At 36.8% G+C, this 20,575-nt stretch overlaps 2 protein-coding genes across 5 annotated transcripts in view; one reads left to right on the top strand and one right to left on the bottom strand.

Annotated features, from left to right (window-relative positions):
* Window positions 1–537, bottom strand: part of LOC127455427 (protein FAM184A-like) — a 41,405-nt gene extending 40,868 nt beyond the window's left edge. For all 3 annotated transcript variants that reach the window (XM_051723330.1, XM_051723331.1, XM_051723332.1), the window contains exon 1: window positions 24–537. In XM_051723330.1, the coding sequence (XP_051579290.1) occupies window positions 24–224 (201 nt within the window). In that variant the 5' untranslated portion in view covers window positions 225–537. The remainder of the gene's footprint in view (window positions 1–23) is intronic.
* Window positions 538–5,764: 5,227 nt separating this feature from the next.
* Window positions 5,765–19,249, top strand: LOC127455428 (synaptotagmin-like protein 2). 2 transcript variants are annotated; one of them, XM_051723333.1, is made up of 16 exons: window positions 5,777–6,110; window positions 6,699–6,844; window positions 7,110–7,191; window positions 7,388–7,433; window positions 7,521–7,560; window positions 8,208–8,569; window positions 9,197–9,896; window positions 11,455–11,534; window positions 11,647–11,736; window positions 14,366–14,538; window positions 14,695–14,797; window positions 14,897–15,058; window positions 16,896–16,974; window positions 17,313–17,412; window positions 18,387–18,592; window positions 18,715–19,249. In XM_051723333.1, the coding sequence occupies exons 1-16, from the start codon at window positions 5,983–5,985 to the stop codon at window positions 18,852–18,854; spliced, it is 2,637 nt and encodes an 878-aa protein (XP_051579293.1). In that variant the 5' UTR covers window positions 5,777–5,982; the 3' UTR covers window positions 18,855–19,249. The 2 variants fall into 2 exon arrangements, with proteins under 2 accessions (XP_051579294.1, XP_051579293.1); XM_051723334.1 differs by lacking the exons at window positions 16,896–16,974; window positions 18,715–19,249 and having other exon boundaries at window positions 5,765–6,110; window positions 18,387–18,535.
* The last annotated feature ends 1,326 nt before the right edge of the window (window positions 19,250–20,575 follow it).

Here is a 20,575-nt window from a genome sequence, read left to right as displayed (position 1 = left end):
TCATCCTATGTGATCATACCAACCTTAGTGAGTTGTGCTATTTTTTTACTCATCTTCAGATGCAGATCTTGAGTGTATTCCATGGTCAGGGCAGAATCGTACAGTAAATTGCTGGATGTGGAGGATGGACTGGTCGCTGACCCAGAGGCAGTAGCGGCAGGGGGATTGTTGCCTTGAGCAGCGGAGTACGGCTGCTGCCAACCCGTCCCCGTCGCCATCTTCATGTACTGTCACGAAAAAAAGATTCCTAGCAAGTAGGTTAAGAATGTTCCTGCGCCATCAATACACCTGTCATCCAAATGAATTCATATAAGCCCATCATGCTGATCCTCTATGTCGACCACATCATTTCAGAGATGAAAGGAGTGTTCATCTGCAAAAAACAGATTTTCACGGAAAAATCAATATCATAAACGACTGCTATTACCGCTTCTCGAAGCATGACAAACGTGCAAAGGCTTGTTATTCGTCAATTTCTGTCAAATCATCAATGACGGGAAACGCATGACTTAACGCTTCAGTGTAACATTCGAGCATCATCACGCTGGCAGATGCAGTGAGAGAGAGAGAGAGAGAGAGAGAGAGAGAGAGAGAGAGTTGTAAATAGTGACGCCAGAGCAGTAAGTTTAAATAATGAGCGCATCGGTTGCCTACCTCACAACACCTCCTGGAGCTAAATTTCTGCTGCAAATGCGTAATATGAATAGAAAGGGGTATTATCTTCAAAACAAAGGATAATACGATTTGAAATGGCATTAGACATAACAAAAAGAGGCATACAATACATCTGATCATTTCAGCTGTATTGGCAGTTTGGTGTTGGTGTTTGTGTGCACCATAATAAATACAGAGTCAATGGCGCATATTGTGAATGGATGCTCCTCTTTTAAAGGGCTGCACACCGCCTGTCACGAATGAATAATCGATCTCAAGGCAAGAAAAACAAAACAAAAACAACAACAACTGCGCACCACATGAAAATAAAATATATATATAATATGGACTGGTCTGTATATGGACAAATATAGACTGGTTTATATGGTGACACTAACCATGAACAATGCTTTTACAGAAATTAAAATACATTTTTTAAATCAAAAGTTGTATTAGTTACCATCAGTTAGGCACTATGAACTAACATGAACTTACAATGAATGTATTTTTATTAACTAACATTAACAAAGATTAGGCTAATAAATGCTGTAAAAATATATACTGTTAATTGTTAACTAATGTTAACAAATCGAACCTTATTGTAAAGTGTTCCGTTTTATATATATATATATATATATATATATATATATATATATATATATATATATACACACACACACTGTCGGCCAAAAGTTTGGAATAATGTACAGATTTTGCTCTTATGGAAAGAAATTGGTACTTTTATTCACTAAAGTGGCATTCAACTGATCACAATGTATAGTCAGGACATCAATAATATGAAAAATTACTATTGCAATTTCAGAACTTCTTAAACTACTTCAAAGAGTTCTCATCAAAAAATCCACCACATTCAGCAATTACATCTTTGCAGATCCTTGGCATTCTAGCTGTCAGTTTGTCCAGATACTCAGGTGACATTTCACCCCACGCTTCCTGTAGCACTTGCCATAGATGTGGCTGTCTTGTCGGGCACTTCTCACACACCTAACAGTCTAGCTGATCCCACAAAAGCTCAATGGGGTTAAGATCCATAACACTCTTTTCCAATTATCTGTTGTCCAATGTCTGTGTGTCTTTGCCCACTATAACCTTTTCTTTTTGTTTTTCTGTTTCAAAAGTGGCTTTTTCTTTGCAATTCTTCCCATAAGGCCTGCACCCCTGAGTCTTCTCTTTACTGTTGTACATGAAACTGGTGTTGAGCGGGTAGAATTCAATGAAGCTGTCAGCTGAGGACATGTGAGGCGTCTATTTCTCAAACTAGAGACTCTGATGTACTTATCTTGTTTAGTTGTACATCTGGCCTTCCACATCTCTTTCTGTCCTTGTTAGAGCCAGTTGTCCTTTGTCTTTGAAGACTGTAGTGTACACCTTTGTATGAAATCTTCAGTTTTTTGGCAATTTCAAGCATTGTATAGCCTTCATTCCTCAAAACAATGATTGACTGACGAGTTTCTAGAGAAAGCTGTTTCTTTTTTTACCATTTTTGACCTAATATTGACCTTAAGACATGCCAGTCTATTGCATACTGTGGCAACTCAAAAACAAACACAAAGACAATGTTAAACTTCATTTAAAGAACCAAATAGCTTTCAACTGTGTTTGATATGATAGCAAGTGATTTTCTAGTACCAGTTTAGCAATTTAGCATGATTACTCAAGGATAAGGTGTTGGAGTGATGGCTGCTGGAAATGGGGCCTGTCTAGATTTGATCAAAAATTACTTTATTCAAATAGTGATGATGTTTTTTACATCAGTAATGTCCTGACTATACTTTGTGATCAGCTGAATGCCACTTTGGTGAATTAAAGTACCAGTTTCCTTCCGAAACAGCAAAATCTGTACATTATTCCAAACTTTTGGCCGCCAGTGTGTATATATTTATATATATACTGTATATGTACACAATCTCTGAGCACTTTATTAGGAACACCAGAACACCTACTTATTCATGCAGTTATCTAATCAGCCAATCGTGTGGCTGCAGTGCAAAAAATCATGTGGATACAAGTCAGGAGCTTCAGTTCATGTTCACATCAACCATCAGAATGGGGGAAAAAATGTGATCATAATACTACAGAACTGCTGATCAGTGAGCAGCTGATGAGCATGCATGAACCGAAGACTTGAATGAGGAGGCAAAACGTTTCAGTCGAGAGATGTAAACAAATTTTACTATTGAGTTTTGTGCATGCAGATTATATCTGAAGTTGTGATGAGCTGGATCATGGATTCTGTAAAAAAGGGCGAGTTGAATAAGACTACTTTAACCACTTTTTATGCTTTAGACATGTGTAGAACATCTGCGTTTGTAAATCAGTGTTTTGTATTGGGTGCTTTAGGTGCAAAACTTTAATGTAGGATTGTTGTAAGATCACTGAATGAAACGCTGATGACAATAAACACACTTATTATTATAACTTAATTAAATAAAATGTAATATGCGCCTACATATGGCTTTATTGAAAGTGTTTGTACGTGTATTCTACGACGCCAGCGTATTACTATTATGTATAGTGACGTCATTAAGCGAAGACGTAAATTAACTGGTGAATCTTTTTTTTTTTTAACCGGTTCATTGAAACAAACCATCCGAAAGAACCGGTTCGCGGAAGAGAATTGGACTTCCCATCACTATTCAGAACAAACGCGTTCTCGTGCTAAAAAAATGGAGGTGCATCCAGTGAGTGGCAGTTCTGTGGACGGAAACACCTTGTTGATGAGAGAGGACAACAGAGAATGGCAAGACTGGTTCGAACTGACAAAGTCTATGGTAACTCAGATAACTGCTCTGTACAATTGTGGTGAGAAGAATAACATCTCAGAATGCTATTCTGAGATGTGCGTTGGCGCTGTTTTGGCGGCATAAGGGGGACCTACACAACATTAGGCAGGTGGTTTTAATGTTGTGGCTGATCTTCGAATCCAGGGTGTGCTGAGTGACTCCAGCCAGGTCTCCTAAGCAACCAAATTGGCCCGGCTGCTAGGGAGGGTAGAGTCACATGGGGTAACCTCCTCCTGGTCACTATAAAGTGGTTCTCGCTCTCTGTGGGGCATGTGGTGAGTTGTGCGTGGATGCCGCAGAGAATAGCATGAAGCCTCCACACGCGCTATGTTTCCGCGGTAACGCTCAACAAGCCACATGATAAGATGCGCGGATTGACGGTCTCAGACGTGGAGGCAACTGGGATTCGGCCTCCACCACCCGGATTGAGGGTCAATAATCCATCACGAGGATTTAGAGCGCATTGGGAATTGGGCATTCCAAGTTATGGAGAAAAGGGGAAAATATATATATATATATATATATATATATATATATATATATATATATATATATATATATATATATATACACAGGGTTGGGAGGGATACTTTTGAAATGTATTCCACTACAGATTACAGAATACATGCTGTAAAATGTAATTTGTAACGTATTCTGTTAGATTACTCAAGGTCAGTAACGTATTCTAAACACTTTGAATTACTTCTTCAGCACTGGTAGATTTTTTCACTTGTTTTGACTATAAAAACTCTGCCAAAATACACGTTAAAAATACATTCTCTGAAAAACCTAAATATCTTATGCAGTGTTGTTTCTAAAACAAGATAAATCTAACTGATCTTGTTTTAAGGATTTTTAGATATTTTTGCAGGAAAACAATAATAAAAAAAAATATGATCAAGAATACGATTTTTGCCCAAATATCAAAGGTCTTACTAGAAAAAAAGAAATTATGATCCAACGTCAATCTATCTATCTGTCTGTTTGTCTATCTATGTATCTATCCATCCATCCATCTATCAATTTTTGGAAATGAACGCCACCTTCTGGTATTTGGGTGAAATGTTTTACTGATGTTTCCTACACTCGACCTATTTCAATCAGGAAAAGTGCGGCGTTTCAGCTTCTTGAAACTCATTACATGTGTGCTATCGTTCGAGGAAATGACTGCAAATTATTGCGAAAGATTTACCTAAAGGGTGCGATGTAGATCAACCTTTGTGCTTTAAGCAACACACCAAAGTCAATCGCGAATATACACCTATAAAAAAAAATTGGGCCTCAGAAATTGAAGTCTTGTCTTTACAAAAAATAAAAATAAAAAATAAAAAATAATTAAAAAAAGGCCCCAAAATAACAACAGTGCAAATTCATACAGTCTCACAAATTAACAGGAAACCAGTAGTGTAATCATCAGAAGAAAAATTATACAATCTCGTCATCTTGTTTCTTGACGTCGAATGGTTTCTTCCCCTTCTACTTCCTCTCATTTACTCTTTCATTTCACACATAACTGTAAATAAACTCACTGCAGAAATTTAATGTTGGAACATGAATTTGGTTTGTCTCTCAACACAACCTTGGTATTATGTTTCTTCATGGGGAAAAAAATAAATAAATAAATAAGAAAAACTTTTAATTTTATTTTTGAATCATAAAGTCAAGAATCCATTTATTGGCATAAATGCTTGGCAAATTGGCAATGCACAATTTTTTATTAATTTGGTGACTTTTACAGAGAGTAGTTTCTCTTTAGTGGAATCTATAATCTATGTAGAAAAAAATATACTGGATTTAATAATATATGTCAATTTGCATATTTAATTATTATTATTAAATTATGCTTGATAAGAAAGCAGTCAATTTGCCTACTTACAGTACAATTGTATTATTATTTATCAACAATAACAATAAAATATGCTTATTAACTGATTATTATTAAATATTTTTTATATTTATATTTTAAGAATTGTAATTTATTTATTTATTATTAATAATAGTAATAATTATAATAGTAGGATATGCAAATAAACTTCTATTATTAAATATATTATTATTTTATAATTATTATTATTATCAAAAATATATTTAATGATATAGCAGTAAATTTGCCTACTTACAAATGCATGAATAATTATAATAATTAATATTTTGTTTTGTTCAAGTTAAAGAAAGTAGGTTACTCCTGAAGGACATTGGGTGTTAAGGAAACATTAACCGACTCCGTAATCTTTTTCCAAACTCAGTGTAGACAGATGACGTTACTTCGTGCCTTTGTTGTTGTTGTTGTTGTTTTACCGTGTGAATGTGATTGACTGTGAGCCTTGTGGTGTTTAAACACGCTGAAAGTGCAACAACTCTCTTCCTCAATCAAGCGCAACCAGTTCAACACCTCCGAGGGAGTTGAGATTGCTTGTGCATGCCTTCAGATTCATAAGGACTGGAATTGGATAGACACATCTTAATTAGAAGTAAAAGGAGTAGTTTACCTTGCGGAGAAAGAGGAGCGGTTGTTTTGGAGAGGATGAAACAATCTAAAAGTGCATCAGAGTTGATTGACTTGAGCTTTCTGTCTGCCGAGGAAGAGGCAGCTATCCGTCAAGTGCTTCTGAGAGATGAGGATTTAAAACGACTCGAGAGTGGACGGGTCAGGTAAGATATGAGTGTTTGATTTACACGGCAAAACATTTCAGAACTGCATTGTACGAGTATGCATGCCTAAGTATGCTTATACACAACCAGTCAAAAGTTTGGACACACTTGACTGAATTTATGTTTCCCTTTATCTAAAAAGTCGAATGTTTTAATGCTTGTTTTGTAGGCAAATATAATTTTGCATATGAACATTTTAAGTACATTTTTAAAGTGGATGAGTCCATACTGGTTAAAAACCATCTCAGGTGACACCTTATGAAGTTGGTTGAGAGAATGCCCAGAGTGTGCAGAGCTGTAAGCTAGGCAGAGGGTGGATACTTTGAAGAAGCTACAATGTAACAGTATTTTTTGCTTTGAGCTTTTTTTTTTTTTTTTTTTTGAAAACTACATAATTCCAATAGTTCCATTTGTGTTATTTAATAATTGTAATTACTTTACTATTATTCTAAAGCATGGAAGATAGTAATAATAAAGAATGCTCCTTCCCAATGTCTTTGGCCAACGTTGTGCATAGCGTTCTTAACCATGCATTCTGCCTGTAGTATCAGAAAAAGAACCCTGCCTGTGCTTGTTATATCATACCAGGAAACTGAGGCAGTCAGTCCCTGACCTTAAGCAGCTGAAGACCTTGACAGGTGAGTGGTTTGAAGAGCTCAGGGTCAAGCGATACGGGCAGCAGACGGACGTCACAGCAGTAGTGAGGTCCTCCATGAGATGGAAGAAAACAGCAGGTAAGTGGCAATGCATGCTCTCATTGTCGAGATCATGCTGTTAAGAAGAATTTTATCTTTGAGCACACACCACACCTGTAAAGTCATTTCAAATTGTTCTCACCCTAGCCATGTCCTGCATTGCCCTTGGCAAACTGTAAAACTCATTTTATAGACAACTTTAGAATATGTTCTACTTTGCCTCTGCATTTTTGTTAGCCAAGGGAATCTAATAGCTGCAATATTTTTTAGTGTAATTGTATTTGCTCTCTCTATTTAAACCTAGCCCATAAACCCAACCCTTTCCTGAAAGATATACTAGAGGAGAACAAAGATGGTGAAAAGAAGGAGCGCAGCACAACTCCAAAGTAAAGGCATTTATTTTATAGCCACTGCTAGCCAGATATAATTTGCATAAGTATAGGAAGGTTTTCAATGTATACGGTATATACTTTTCAAGTAACAAATTAAACCTTATAGACAATGCATGCTTTATATTCACTTGTTTTACCTGAAATACTGCGCACATTAATATGCTATATGTTTTCATATTTTGCATTGTAGTCCCTCAGCTAACCCTAGATTAATTCACCCAGTCCTTAGCAAAGAGGTTTGTCACACTTTATTCTGTGAACATTTAGAAAGAAAACTAAATTTTCAATGCAAGCCTGGAACTTTATTGTTTTGTTTTTAACAGACTTATCATCAATATACTGACGAGGACTTTATGGATGATGGTGAGTTTGAATGACATGGTTTAACTTTTTTTTATATTTAATATAAAATAATAATTGAGCAATGTTATTAGAGATTAATTTATGTTTCAGAACAGTTGTATGGTTAATGCCACATCCACACGAAAACGTTTGAAAAAGCATTGATTTCTCTACGTTTATGCCTGGCATCCACAAACACTTTACATTGGTATATATTATGTTAAATGATGACATTAAGAAACTAAACATTGAGTTTAGGGCCTTCGTTTGTATGTTCTCCCCGTGTTTGCATGGGTTTTCTCCAGGTTCTCTGGTCATGCAAGTCAAATGAATTGGAAACTGTAAATTGCCTGTAGGTGAGAGTGAATGTGTGTATGTGTGTGTCTGTTAGCCCTGTGATGGACCTGTCCAGGGTGTTTCCCTGTCTTCGGCCTGAGACAGCTGGGATAGGCTCCAGCACTATCCGCGACCCTACATAGGACAAGCGGCTATAGAAGATGGATGGATGAACTTTTAATGCATTCGTGGTATAGATGTTGCCAGTATGTGTGTTTCCCTGGGAATCAAACCAATGACTTTGCCATTGTTGGTGCCATGCTGTGATGTTGATGTTTAGTGATGTTGTGGTCATATTTTAACAGTACAAATTGTCTCCAATGTATTTACAGAGACATTATCTGCTCTAAGTCTGGCTGGTAAAGGCTCCTCAGAAAAACAAAGAGCTGCAAATAATGGCAAACTTGCCCTCAATGGCACTGACCCCAGAAACAATTCAACAGAAACACAACACAAAGAAGTATCTGGTGACAAAACTGTTTCGCCAAGTACAGTTCAAGTGCAACTTGAGACTAAAACTGAAAGTGGTGCTGCAAAACAAGCAACAAATTCCGAGCGGAGGAGAAAGGTTTCACTCCCTCCTGCATTATGGAAAGACCAGTCATTTGAAGAAAACTGGGTGAATCTCTCACTAGAACCAAATACAATTAAACCGGCACCGGTTGAAAGCAGTGTTGGACCTAAACTGAGAGAGGTAAATGTTGAAAATGCAGAGACTCTGGTGAAGCAGGATTTATCAGGTCATTTTAAGATGAATACGGAGTCCCAATTAAAGTTTATGGATCAAACAGAATTTCAGATCGTATCTAAGAAAAGTCCTCAGGCTGAGCCTACATACTTGAACCAAGTTGTTTCCTTAGAAAGTTCATCAACTGAGTTTCAGAATCTATCACAGGGTTCCCTATTTGAGTCCAATGATAGACCAGAATTTTCTAGACACTCAGATCATGAAGGTTTAGAAGAAGTTAGTGAGTCAGCCAATGATTTCTAAGACAGCACAGCCAGATATCAGCAAAGTTCAATTCAGTTTATGTTTAGAGAGCCTGAAACTGATAAACCAAGCCCCTTAAACTCTACTAATTACTATTATAGGGAAAGTGAGGTCTCCAGAGCTATTCTGAATTACGAGACAAGTTTAGACAGGAATGGATGTGTGGAGAAAAATGTAAGCACTGCTATACTTGCCGAGACAGATACAAATCAAGTTGAGAATGTAGCTGGTGAGGAACAAATCAATAAGCATTCCAATGTTGAAGTAGCACCCCAAATCAGGTCATTAAAATGGGAGAATGAAATGAAATTTCTGTCTGGCACTCTGCAGGGAAAAGATGATTCAAATGATTTCAAAGATGACCACCCATTTGAGATGGGAAAGAAGAAAACATCCAAAACCCAAGATGATCTGTTCTTACAGAATGAAAGAACAGCTGATGCAAGTAGGGTGGAAGATTTCGAAATGTCACCACCACACAGGACGCCAGAACCACGTGTCAGTGGTAAAGCTATGCAGAGGGATCTTGATGCCCATGAAGATAAAGAAAAAAATAACACCAAGCCATCAAATGATCTGAACTCACAAAAAGACATCCACATTACAAGCCAAGCTTTAGCAGAACTAAGCAAAGACCACATTTCAATCACATACGAGGGGGATTTAATGCACAGTGGAGATGTTGGATTGAATGTTGACTCTAAACATCATGAGAAAGCAGATGTTGAACCAGTTCAGCCAGGTACAGGGTCAAGTTTTCAACCAACAAGTAAATATGTTGCTGGGCTGGTCACTCTACCAGAACTGGAACAAGGTTCTTCAGAATTGAAAGACGAGGAGGAAAATAATGAATCAGACCAGAGGACTGAGTCTGATATTCTACTAAGTGTTCTTGCAAGAGCCCACAAGACAAGGCCACCTGTCTTAAAGAGGATCACCACACTGGAGCCAAAGCCGGAGGCTGGAGATGATATGATTCCCACAATTGTCATTATGTCATCTGAATCTCCAAACCCAAAAGAAATGGAAGGTAAACAGTTATGCTATCTACTACAAGAGACTACTAGTTCCTCACAGCTCAATTTTTACCAGAAAACTCCATTTTGGTTCGTTCTGAGCAGAAACGGACATATTTTTTCTCTTGTTCCAGTTCCGGTGTTATGAATCAACTGGGGATCATGTTAATTGGGGATGTGCGCGTGCATGTGAATAATTTTACTTGACTTTTCAGCAGATTCCTTCAGTGTGAATTGTCAATGAGTAAAGAAAAGATGTTTTGCTCATTATAAAAAATGTTGGTATCATTATTAAACAGAGTTGTTTCATCAATGTCTGTTCTAATGAATTTTACACAGTTTAAGAGCGATTTGAACAGTTTCACAGGGTAACATCTGGCTTCCCATGTTGATGTGGGTCATTGGTTTGAATGGGAACTGGCGATTACAGTAAATCGCAAGTGGAACTTTTTTTATATATATATACAACACTAAAGCATCATAGGTTGATGTTTGTCAATAATATACTTTCTTTTTTTTATTTTTTTTTATAATGAATGACTTAATTAATCATGATAGACTGAGTAACTTTCTCCTACCATTGAAAATGAACAAAATGATCCACTAATTAGAGCTTGGATGCTCGTTCAGTGGTAAGTCACACTGTTATATCTCTAAGTGACCCGGGTTCAAATCCAGAGTTCCACTTACGATTTACTGCCCTTGACAAGTGTAATCGCCAGTTCCCATTCAAACCAATGTCCCACGCTAACATGGGAAATTAAAAACCGTTAAACATGGGAACCGTTAAAATCTCCCTTAAAATTGTGTCAAATTTATTGGAACAGACATCGATGAAACAAAGCAGGTTAATGATACCAAAAAAAAAAAAAAATAAAATTGTATGTGCAAAATGTCTTTTCTTTACTCATTGACAATTCACATTGAACGAATCTGCTGAAAAGGCAAGTACAATTATTCACATGCATGCGCACATCCCCAGTTAACATGATCCCCAGTTGATCCATAACACCGGCATTGCGATGCCTCCTTTCTAATTGGTAACTGGTTAGAAAAGAATGAAATTAAAGAAAGGTTAACAGTGTTATTTTTTAAAATGACAGTACTCTGTGCTAAGGGTGGGTGATATACCAGTTGCAGTGTTGCAAGATCTCACAAGAGAAACAACCAACCTGCATTTAAAAATTACATTTTCACTCCAGAACAATTGAAAGGGACTTTGTTCCTATTTTCGGTGACATTCTACAAAAAATGTTGTTCGTTTTCTGTGTTTTTGTTCATTCCTTGAACCGTTTTTAGTCCCTGATTTTTACTATGTTTTGTATGCAGTTTCACCACATTGTTAGCTTTAATCATGAAATAGTGTCTGATTTCTAATTGTATCGGTGCCCTAAGGTGCTGATATTTGAGAAGTAATGTTCAACATACATTGACACACCTAGTATTATGTGTATGGTCTATGTTGACTAAAACTCAGGCTAAGCCTGTAAGCTTTTTCACAGTAGACTTGATTGGTTGGGTTTAGTTTAATTATAAGGGATTTAAATCTGGTTTGTGCTATTTATTTTTTAGGTAATAAACATCCAACATCTTTTTTGGATACTTCAGTTGAGGCTTCCACAACTCCCTCTTACACTGCAGATGCTTGGGAGGTGTGCTGCCATTCATACAACAAATATAATTTATACTGCTGCAGCACTTGAAATATCACTTTGTTATTGTTTACTTTAGGGTTAGTTTGTTTATAATGTTTTCAATGTCCAGGATGAAGGCGTAGATTCTGATGATGATACTTATGGGTCGGAACTCTCCAGCAGAAAAGGCTATTCTGCTACTGCATTGTCACTTACTGATGTAAGCTGGGTTTTTTCTACATTTTACTTGTATTTTTAAAGTTGAAAAGTCTATTTTCTGTGCTGCTAGCAACACCAAACAGATTAGGCTTTTTTCTACCTTCAGGCCGAATGGTTCTGAGCACTGTAAGTAATGGTTCCAGTAGGATTTCCAATTGAACACGATTCGGTATGGTATGATTAAAACCGTTCCCTTCCCGGATTTCTCAGCACGGTTAACTAAGCATATTCAGGAGAGGAGAACCGTGCTGATGGAATGGCTTTAGTTACTTGGCGACTAATTGGTCACTTGCCTAGTCAGTTCATTCTAATCCTGATATCACAGCACCACAGTGGAATAAGTGTCAATAAGCCTGAATCAGTACAGCACAGTTTAACAACGGTAACCATTTGACCGAATGGTGGAAGTGCCTAATGTCACAGTTTGTAAGGAATGGACCCAAATGCAGAGAGGCAACAATAACAGGGCTTTATTAAAGAAAACAACAATACAACTGAAAAAATAGTGGTCGACTGATATATTGCCGAGGCTGATAAATCGGCTGATAAATCGGCTGATAAATCGGCTGATATATCGGCTGATAAATCGGCTGATATATTGGCTGATATTCTGAATTTTTTCATTATCGGCATTGGCCGATACATTTTCCTGTTTGTTTCTTGAGTGTGCGGAGAATCACCTGCTTGCATGTGAAGCGACTGAGACATGTAAATGACCAGTCACGGTTCGCTTTGTTGTTATGTGCCATCGTGTTACTACAATAATAGACCGATGTGCAACACAGTCTTATTTGAACGGTCCGCATATCAGAGCCACGGCAGACGCATTTGAGCTCATAATGTTAAAGTGCTCGCTTGTTTCATTCTCCCTCTCTCCTGAACAGTTTCCTGTAACTTTTAACTGTCTTGTCTAATGATAAAAAGGCAAATATCAATAAAACTAATATCATAGACCATCTGCAAATATGCACATACCTCATTTAAACAGATGTAATAAACCAGCCTCACACAACTTCAGCAGATCCAGTATTCTATGGTGCGCTCATTTATTTATCTCTGAAGCACGTATCAGCCTCTCTTCAGCAGTTCCCTGTCACTTTTAACTTTCTTTTCTAATGATAAAAAGGCAAATATCAATAAAACTAATATTATATAGCCTGTCTGCAAATATGTGAATATCTCGTTTAAACAGATGTAATTCATGAACCTCACGAAAATCCAGCGTTTTCTTCCCGTTGAGCACTCATCTAATATCTTCCTCTGAAACGCATATTCTATCAGCCAGAATCAAAACTTCAGGATCAGGATCAAAAGTTCCTCTGATTCATAAATCATGAAGGTCACTCCGTGACAATCCAAGAAGGTAATCCAGGCCATTTAAACTGTCTGGGGATTGCTGCTCGTGCTGGGTCCACACGAGCATGTGAGTGCAACTTCAAAGTAGAAGCGTTTCACGTGTGCTTTAAGGAAATGTCTTACTCGCTATGCACTGTATGTACAATTGGTTTTATTCTGTATTTTTTTAGAAAATGCAATTTGTTAATGCGCACATGCCATCCATAGTTGCTGGACTACTATGTGTACTGTTATTTCCTTCATCCTAATATATTAACAATCACTTCATGTGAAAATAAATTACTAAAATTTGATGACTAAACAGAAATCAGAAGAAACTGCTACCTGCAATTTTAAATACAATATTATTTTATATTTTTATATTATTATAAGTTAAAGTTTAGTGTGAAATTGTGTAAATATAGTGCTAAATAAGAGTTTATTCATTTTTTAGCAATTTTATGTGTATGTTATTTACTTTATTAAATTGCGATTTATAGTGTGATAAATCAGCATTGTATCAGCCTATCGACCACACTGCTTTCTGGATATCGGCATCAGCATCAGGCATTAAAAACCCCATATTGGTCTATAAAGGTCTGGTCACCATTCACTTGCATTAAAAGGACCTACAGAGCCTTAGATATTCTTCTAAAAATCTTCAGTTGTGTTCTGCAGAGGAGAGAAAGTCATACACATCTGGAATGACATAAGTAAATGATGAGAGAGTTTTCATTTTTGGGTGAATTATCCCTTAACATTCTTCAGGGAAATCAACCCACAAATGGCTTACTTAGTCATATCTGTATTTTAAACATTAAACATAAAAGGGCTGTTGTGCTCCTGGATGCTAGTTCAAATCCGGACCGTGTCATTTCCTGATCCCATATTCCCCTCTCTCTCCCACTCTTTCCTGTCATCCTTCACTGTCCTTATCAATGAAAAAGCAAAAATAAGAATTTGAGGAATAGTTCACCCAAAAATGAAAACTCTGTCATTATTTTCTCACCCTCATGTTGTTCCAAACCAAATTACTTTCTTCTGCAGAACACAAAATATTATATTTTAAACAATTTTGCGATCGCTGATTTCCATACAATAGCAGCCGATAGAGACTCCGCACCCAAAAAGTGTCAAAGTAGTTAATGTGTCTCATGCATCATATTTCAAGTCTTCTGAAAGCATACAGTACTATCACTTTGCAGGATAAGCACACCAGAATATAATTGTAAAAAAAGATTGTCTTCATGAGATTTACCCCTGTTCTTTTTTGTCTTTTTTTTTCTTTCTTTAAGCGCACCGGTAGTTTGCTGAGTGTGTACAGTGATGCAGGGGACTTTGGAGATGTTGAGGTGCAGGGCTCTGTGGAGTTTGCAATGATGTACAGCCCTGTTGGAGAGCTCATAATAATGATTGAACAGTGTCAAGATCTGGCTATTGCCATTCCCCGTAAACAACGTACTGATCCGTGAGTTCTGAACCTAAAACGAGAAAGTGAATCTATAGTAATTACAATGAAGTAATTACTGTTGTTGTGACCAAACATTATTCACATTAATGGCTTACTTTCTCTTGTTTAATTAATTTAAACATGATTCATATAAAATTAAACTCTCCTTGACAGTTATGTGAAGACTTACCTCTATCCAGACAAGTCTCACCGCAGCAAAAGGAAAACGTCCATCAAGAAACGCACTGTTAACCCAGTTTATGTTGAATCTCTGAGAGTATGTTTTTCTGTGACACTTAAAGAGCGAAGGCATAGTACATATATTTATGAATAAAAAACCTTGCTGGAAATAATGTTGTCTTAAATCTCTCATTAGTACAAGGTGAAACGTGAAGAGCTACCGGAAAAGACTCTGAATCTGTCGGTGTGGCACAATGACTCTAGGGGAAGAAATATGTTCCTAGGGCAGGTTGAAATCAGTCTGAAGACCTGGGACTGGGGACATGAGGCCCTTTCCTGGTACAACCTACAGCCCAAGGTACACTTCCTAAGAAATGTCTGTACTTGATTAGGAAAGGTGAAAAAAGCCTAATTGATTTTAACATTTATTTTTGGTCTGGAATCTAATTGAAGGATGACAAACAATTCACTAGCTTGACAATAAATCTTCTAGAGTTTATTTAAGTCCAGTGAATTTGATTGATGGATATTAAATTAAATTCTCCTTCAGAAGTTTTTTTTTTTCCCTCTACTGAATTTAATGGAAGATAATTGACCCCAGCTTTAAAGCTACACATCTGTCTATGTCAAATCTATAGCTCTAGTCCAAAACCTAGTGAGCCAACTAGCAAGACAGCATTTTAAGGTATCATAAGCCTGCACTCAATGCAAAGATGTTCCAGACAGTATAGGCAGCAAGACAATGTTGCCTAATAAGAGACCTTGCGTTCTTTCAAAATCTTATGCAGCATTGCATGCATGCTTTGTGAATAAGGCACAATGCCCAGAATGTATTGCAATGAAAGATGGTGTACAGAGTTGAGAGAAATGTAGATTATAAATATATTTATATTTTATTCAACACTGAACGGTTGATGAAAATGATCCATCTTATTAAAATTAGTTATTTCCACAATCAGTCACTTATTAGGTTCCGTTTCATTTAGGATGCTGCCTTACAAGGTAAGCTAAGAAGTAGACAGCGAGGCAACTCACTATGTTTTGAAACAGAGTCAGTGGGTCTGTTCCAAACCTAATGGGCTTCCTCCGGAGGCAGCATTTTAAGACATCATAAGCACGCTCCCGACGCGAAGGCTGTTCTAAAACATATGTATCTTAATTATGCTGCCTTATAAGATACCTTGTTTTGGACAAATTTTAAGGTAGCATCGTATGTATTCTCCCCCAGGTAGGCGATCCCAGAATGCACCGTGATGAGCTCGGTGGTAAAATAAATCCAAGATGGTGGACGAAGCGAGATAAATTTGGATTATAAATATACTTCTAATACATTCAATACTAAAAAGTATCGGGGGCCTGGGTAGCTCAGCGAGTACTGACGCTGACTACCACCTCTGGAGTCACGAGTTCGAATCCAGGGTGTGCGGAGTGACTGATCTGAGAGTCAGATCTCCTAAGCAACCAAATTGGCCCGGTTGCTAGGGAGGGTAGAGTCACATTGGGTAACCTCCTCGTGGTCGCAATTAGTGGTTCTCGATCTCAATGGGGCACGTGGTAAGTTGTGTGTGGATTGCGGAGAGTAGCATGAGCCTCCACATGCGGAGTGTCCGCGGTGTCATGCTCAACGAGCCACGTGATAAGATGCACAGATTGACGGTCTTAGAAGCAGAGGCAACTGAGCCTTGTCCTTGTCCTCTGCCACCCGGATTGAGGTGAGTAACCGTGCCACCACGAGGACCTACAAATTAGTGGGAATTGGGCATTCCAAAATGGGAGAAAAGGAGATTAATAAAAAAAATACTAAAAAGTATCAATAAAAAAGTGTTTAATATAATAGAAAACTGACTATTTTACCTAAAATGTGTACTATGTGTATTCATTAGAGTATCGCGTTGTTCCTGTCACGTCACCTCTATTGAAATTGGTTGCGAGTCGAGTCTTTCGTGCGCGGCACGTGACGAGCGTGGCACGTGACGAGCGCTATTTGAGTGATGCGCAGAGTTGCCGCCTATGTAGAGCATTCCAAATCGCTCTCTTTTGAGACATCATTTCAGTAAGGATGCTGCCATAGAAGACAGCTGCCTATATAGGCTAAGTTTTGAAACAGACCCTACTGTATATGTTCTCAGAAATAAAGTGATAACTAATTAAGATCTTATATAACAGAATGTAACTGTTTTCACTTTCGATCACAGACTGCAGAAAATCAAGAATCGCAAGAGTCTCATGGATCTTTATCAGTTTCGCTGAAATATGTTCCTTATGAGACCACCGGTACAATTTCAACCATTGATGTTGTTTTTGTTTATTTCATAAAATTCTGTTTATCTCATTCTTAATTTAAGAGGATAGTTCACCCAAAAATGAAAATACTGTCATAATTTACTCACCCTCATGTTGTTCCCAACTTATAGAACTTTCTTCCGTGGAACTTGTCATTCTGCCTGACATTTCCTCTGTGTTCCATGGAAAAAAGTAATACAGGTTTGTAACGACATGAGGGTAAGTAATTGATGGCAGAGTTTTAATTTTTTTTTGTGTACTATCCCTTTAAGAATATTGTTCGTGGTAAATGAGCTTTGTGTGCTCTAGAACATGTAATTTAATTTCAGGTGGATCGAAAAACAATACTGGGGAGATTCATGTCTGGCTGCGAGAGGCAAAAGAATTACGTCGCCTGAAGCCTCAGGGAGTTGATTCTTTTGTTAAATGGTAAGGGTGTGCCAGTCCTGTTACAGACCTGATCCATCAAAGCAGCTATCATTCAATCTCTAATTCTCTCTCACACTTTCTCTTTGTCATATATATATATATATATATATATATATATATATATTTGTCATCGGTCAATGTGACATTAGAAGAATAAAATTACCGAGATGACTAATTTCATCCTATTTTGTTTGGTTAAGGGGACAAAAGTGAATACTGAACTAACCTCCTCTTAATGTTTTTAGTCCTCAAACTCATTACACACATGCTTAAACCAAAAGCTTTAATACAAGTCAAGTCAAGACATTTTTATTTGTATAGCGCCTTTCACAACACACATCGTTTCAAAGCAGCTTTGCAGAAGATCAGGCATTAACAGAAGATAAAACTGTAATATCTATAATGTCTTAGAGTCATCAGTGTGATACAGTTGATTATTTTCCCATTTGTATCGCAGTTTTATAACTTTAAAACATATGCACCTTTTTTTTTTTTTTTTGAGGGTGAGAACTTGTCCAGGTCATATTTCACCCAAAAATTATTCATACTTTGCCTGTTTGTATGAACAGTACATTTTTGGTGACATTATTTTCATGACATAATTGTCATTTAGTTTCAAGATTTTTAGATTTAGAATGTCATTACTATAATACTGTATTTTTTTTAACTGTACAATGAATACAGTACAACAAATATTAACATGACGTCTAAATACTTTACAATTTAAATAAAACTTTATTTTGCAATTTAAACAATATATCTTTTTTTAGCATTATGTAATAAGAATTCAGAGGTGCTTAATTGTCCTAAAAATAACGTCACAATTAAAAACATTTTAATGGGCCTAAACGTATGCTTCATTTTCTTTAAGCAAAATATGATTTATTTTTTTCAACCTTTTGATTTTCCAGTGAAATATGTGGCCGGCCATGTTCTTTGCATGAAATTCATCCATCAATATGTTTGTTTCTTAGCTTCATATTACCAGATTCCAGGAAGAAAAGCCGTCAGAAGACCCGTGTGGTAAAGAAGACCCAGGACCCGGTATATAACCATACCATGGTGTATGATGGATTCAAAGCAGGCGAAGTCAGTGAGACCTGTTGCGAACTGACCGTGTGGGATCATAATGCACTGTCCAATCAGTTTCTCGGAGGTCTGCGCCTCAGTCTTGGAACAGGTAACAAAATCTTTTCCATCATTATACCAATACCAAATCAATATTTAGAACCCAGATTTAAAAATGGAGGCTAAATGAGTTCTTTCAGCCATTTCAAACATATTGCCTCTGTTTACTTGCAGGGCAAAGCTATGGCAAGAAAGTTGATTGGATGGATTCAATGAATGAGGAAGTTGAAATATGGAAAAGAATGTTGGCCAATCCAAACAGATGGGTTGAGGCTGAACTTCCCCTGAGGTCCTCCATGACCTCAAGGAAATAAACCTCCTGAAGTTCATTTGTGCGCTCAGATGTTTTGTGGTTTTTGAAGAGAAAAACAGTTGTTGGTTGCTTAAACAAAACCAAGCATTGTCGATTGCCAAATACATTTCTTAATTTCAGTCTTTCTCTAAACAAAAAAGGATGTTGGCTGCTCCAGATAAACATATACACAGTAAATAATATATAAATATATAAAATAAATATGTTGGAAATTGTGTCTGGGCATATATGATTATGTTTAAAATAACAGAGTATATTAAAGTTGTCCATCAATGTCTGAATGAATTATAGTCTTGATATATTGTAAGTACTTTATCAGCTGTAATTGATTCCTTGCCAAATAAAACAAAATAAAAACAACTTTGAGAATGAATTTATTTTTATAATTGGTTTATTTGTTTGAAAAGGAACTGGATGTACTAAACAGATACCCAGAAAGAATTCAATAAAATGGCAAAATAATTAACAAGCTGTTGGACAGGCTGATCTATTTTAATGGTTTTAGAAGAGTTGTGGCATTTGGTGGCTGGTCAGCCTAAATCAGCTGAACACCAGTTTGGCCAGACAGGAAGACCAGCTACGCCGGCTTAAACCAATTAAGTCCAGCATACCACTAGTTTTAGCTGTTTTGTTTTTTTTAGCAGGGGGTCGATTAACCCTTAAATGCATGGGTGTTTCGCCAAACATTATTGCAAACTTGGATCTTTAGAGACCTGGAAGGTATATCTATAAGAGATGGATCTACAAAATGCCCAGATAGTGTCAAATTTTCAAAGCATTTTCAAGACAATTAGAAAATAATAGAATATATTCTGATATATTTTGATGTTTTATTTTTCACATATCAGAGAGATGATGCAACAAATATAGAACAGGATTTATTACTTCCCTGAAATTTCATGAGGTGGAACAGGCTGTCAAACACATATTGAGCTACACATAACACATACTGTAAGCTACACATACACTACACATATTCATTTTCTCAGGCACTTTTTGAGTCTAAATAGATGCACAACTTATATAATTTTAGTAGTACACCCACATGACAATAGTCATATCAGTTCACGTGTTGTACTTGCTATAGTTTACTTCCACGTTGCTTCTTCATCAAATAGCAATGTCAAATGTAAATCAAGTCAATCACTGAAACAACAGCGCCACCTTGAGTAAGAAATAGCATGTATAACATGTATGTGTACACATTTATGGAATACTGATAATTCACCATTGCCACACAGACATTTGTCTTGTAATAAATAGAAATATACAGGTGCATCTCAATAAATTAGAATGTCGTGGAAAAGTTCATTTATTTCAGTAATTCAACTCAAATTGTGAAACTCGTGTATTAAATAAATTGAATGCACACAGACTGAAGTAGTTTAAGTCTTTGGTTCTTTTAATTGTGATGATTTTGGCTCACATTTAACAAAAACCCACCAATTCACTATCTCAAAAAATTAGAATACATCATAAGACCAATAAAAAAAAACATTTTTAGTGAATTGTTGGCCTTCTGGAAAGTATGTTCATTTACTGTATATGTACTCAATACTTGGTAGGGGCTCCTTTTGCTTTAATTACTGCCTCAATTTGGCGTGGCATGGAGGTGATCAGTTTGTGGCACTGCTGAGGTGGTATGGAAGCCCAGGTTTCTTTGACAGTGGCCTTCATCTCATCTGCATTTTTTGGTCTCTTGTTTCTCATTTTCCTCTTGAC

This window comes from Myxocyprinus asiaticus, chromosome 17 (genome assembly GCF_019703515.2).
Source record: "Myxocyprinus asiaticus isolate MX2 ecotype Aquarium Trade chromosome 17, UBuf_Myxa_2, whole genome shotgun sequence".
Classification (NCBI taxonomy): Eukaryota; Metazoa; Chordata; class Actinopteri; order Cypriniformes; family Catostomidae; genus Myxocyprinus; species Myxocyprinus asiaticus.
The sequence above is the reverse complement of the archived record's forward strand: the minus strand, read 5'-3'. Positions and strand labels throughout refer to the sequence as shown.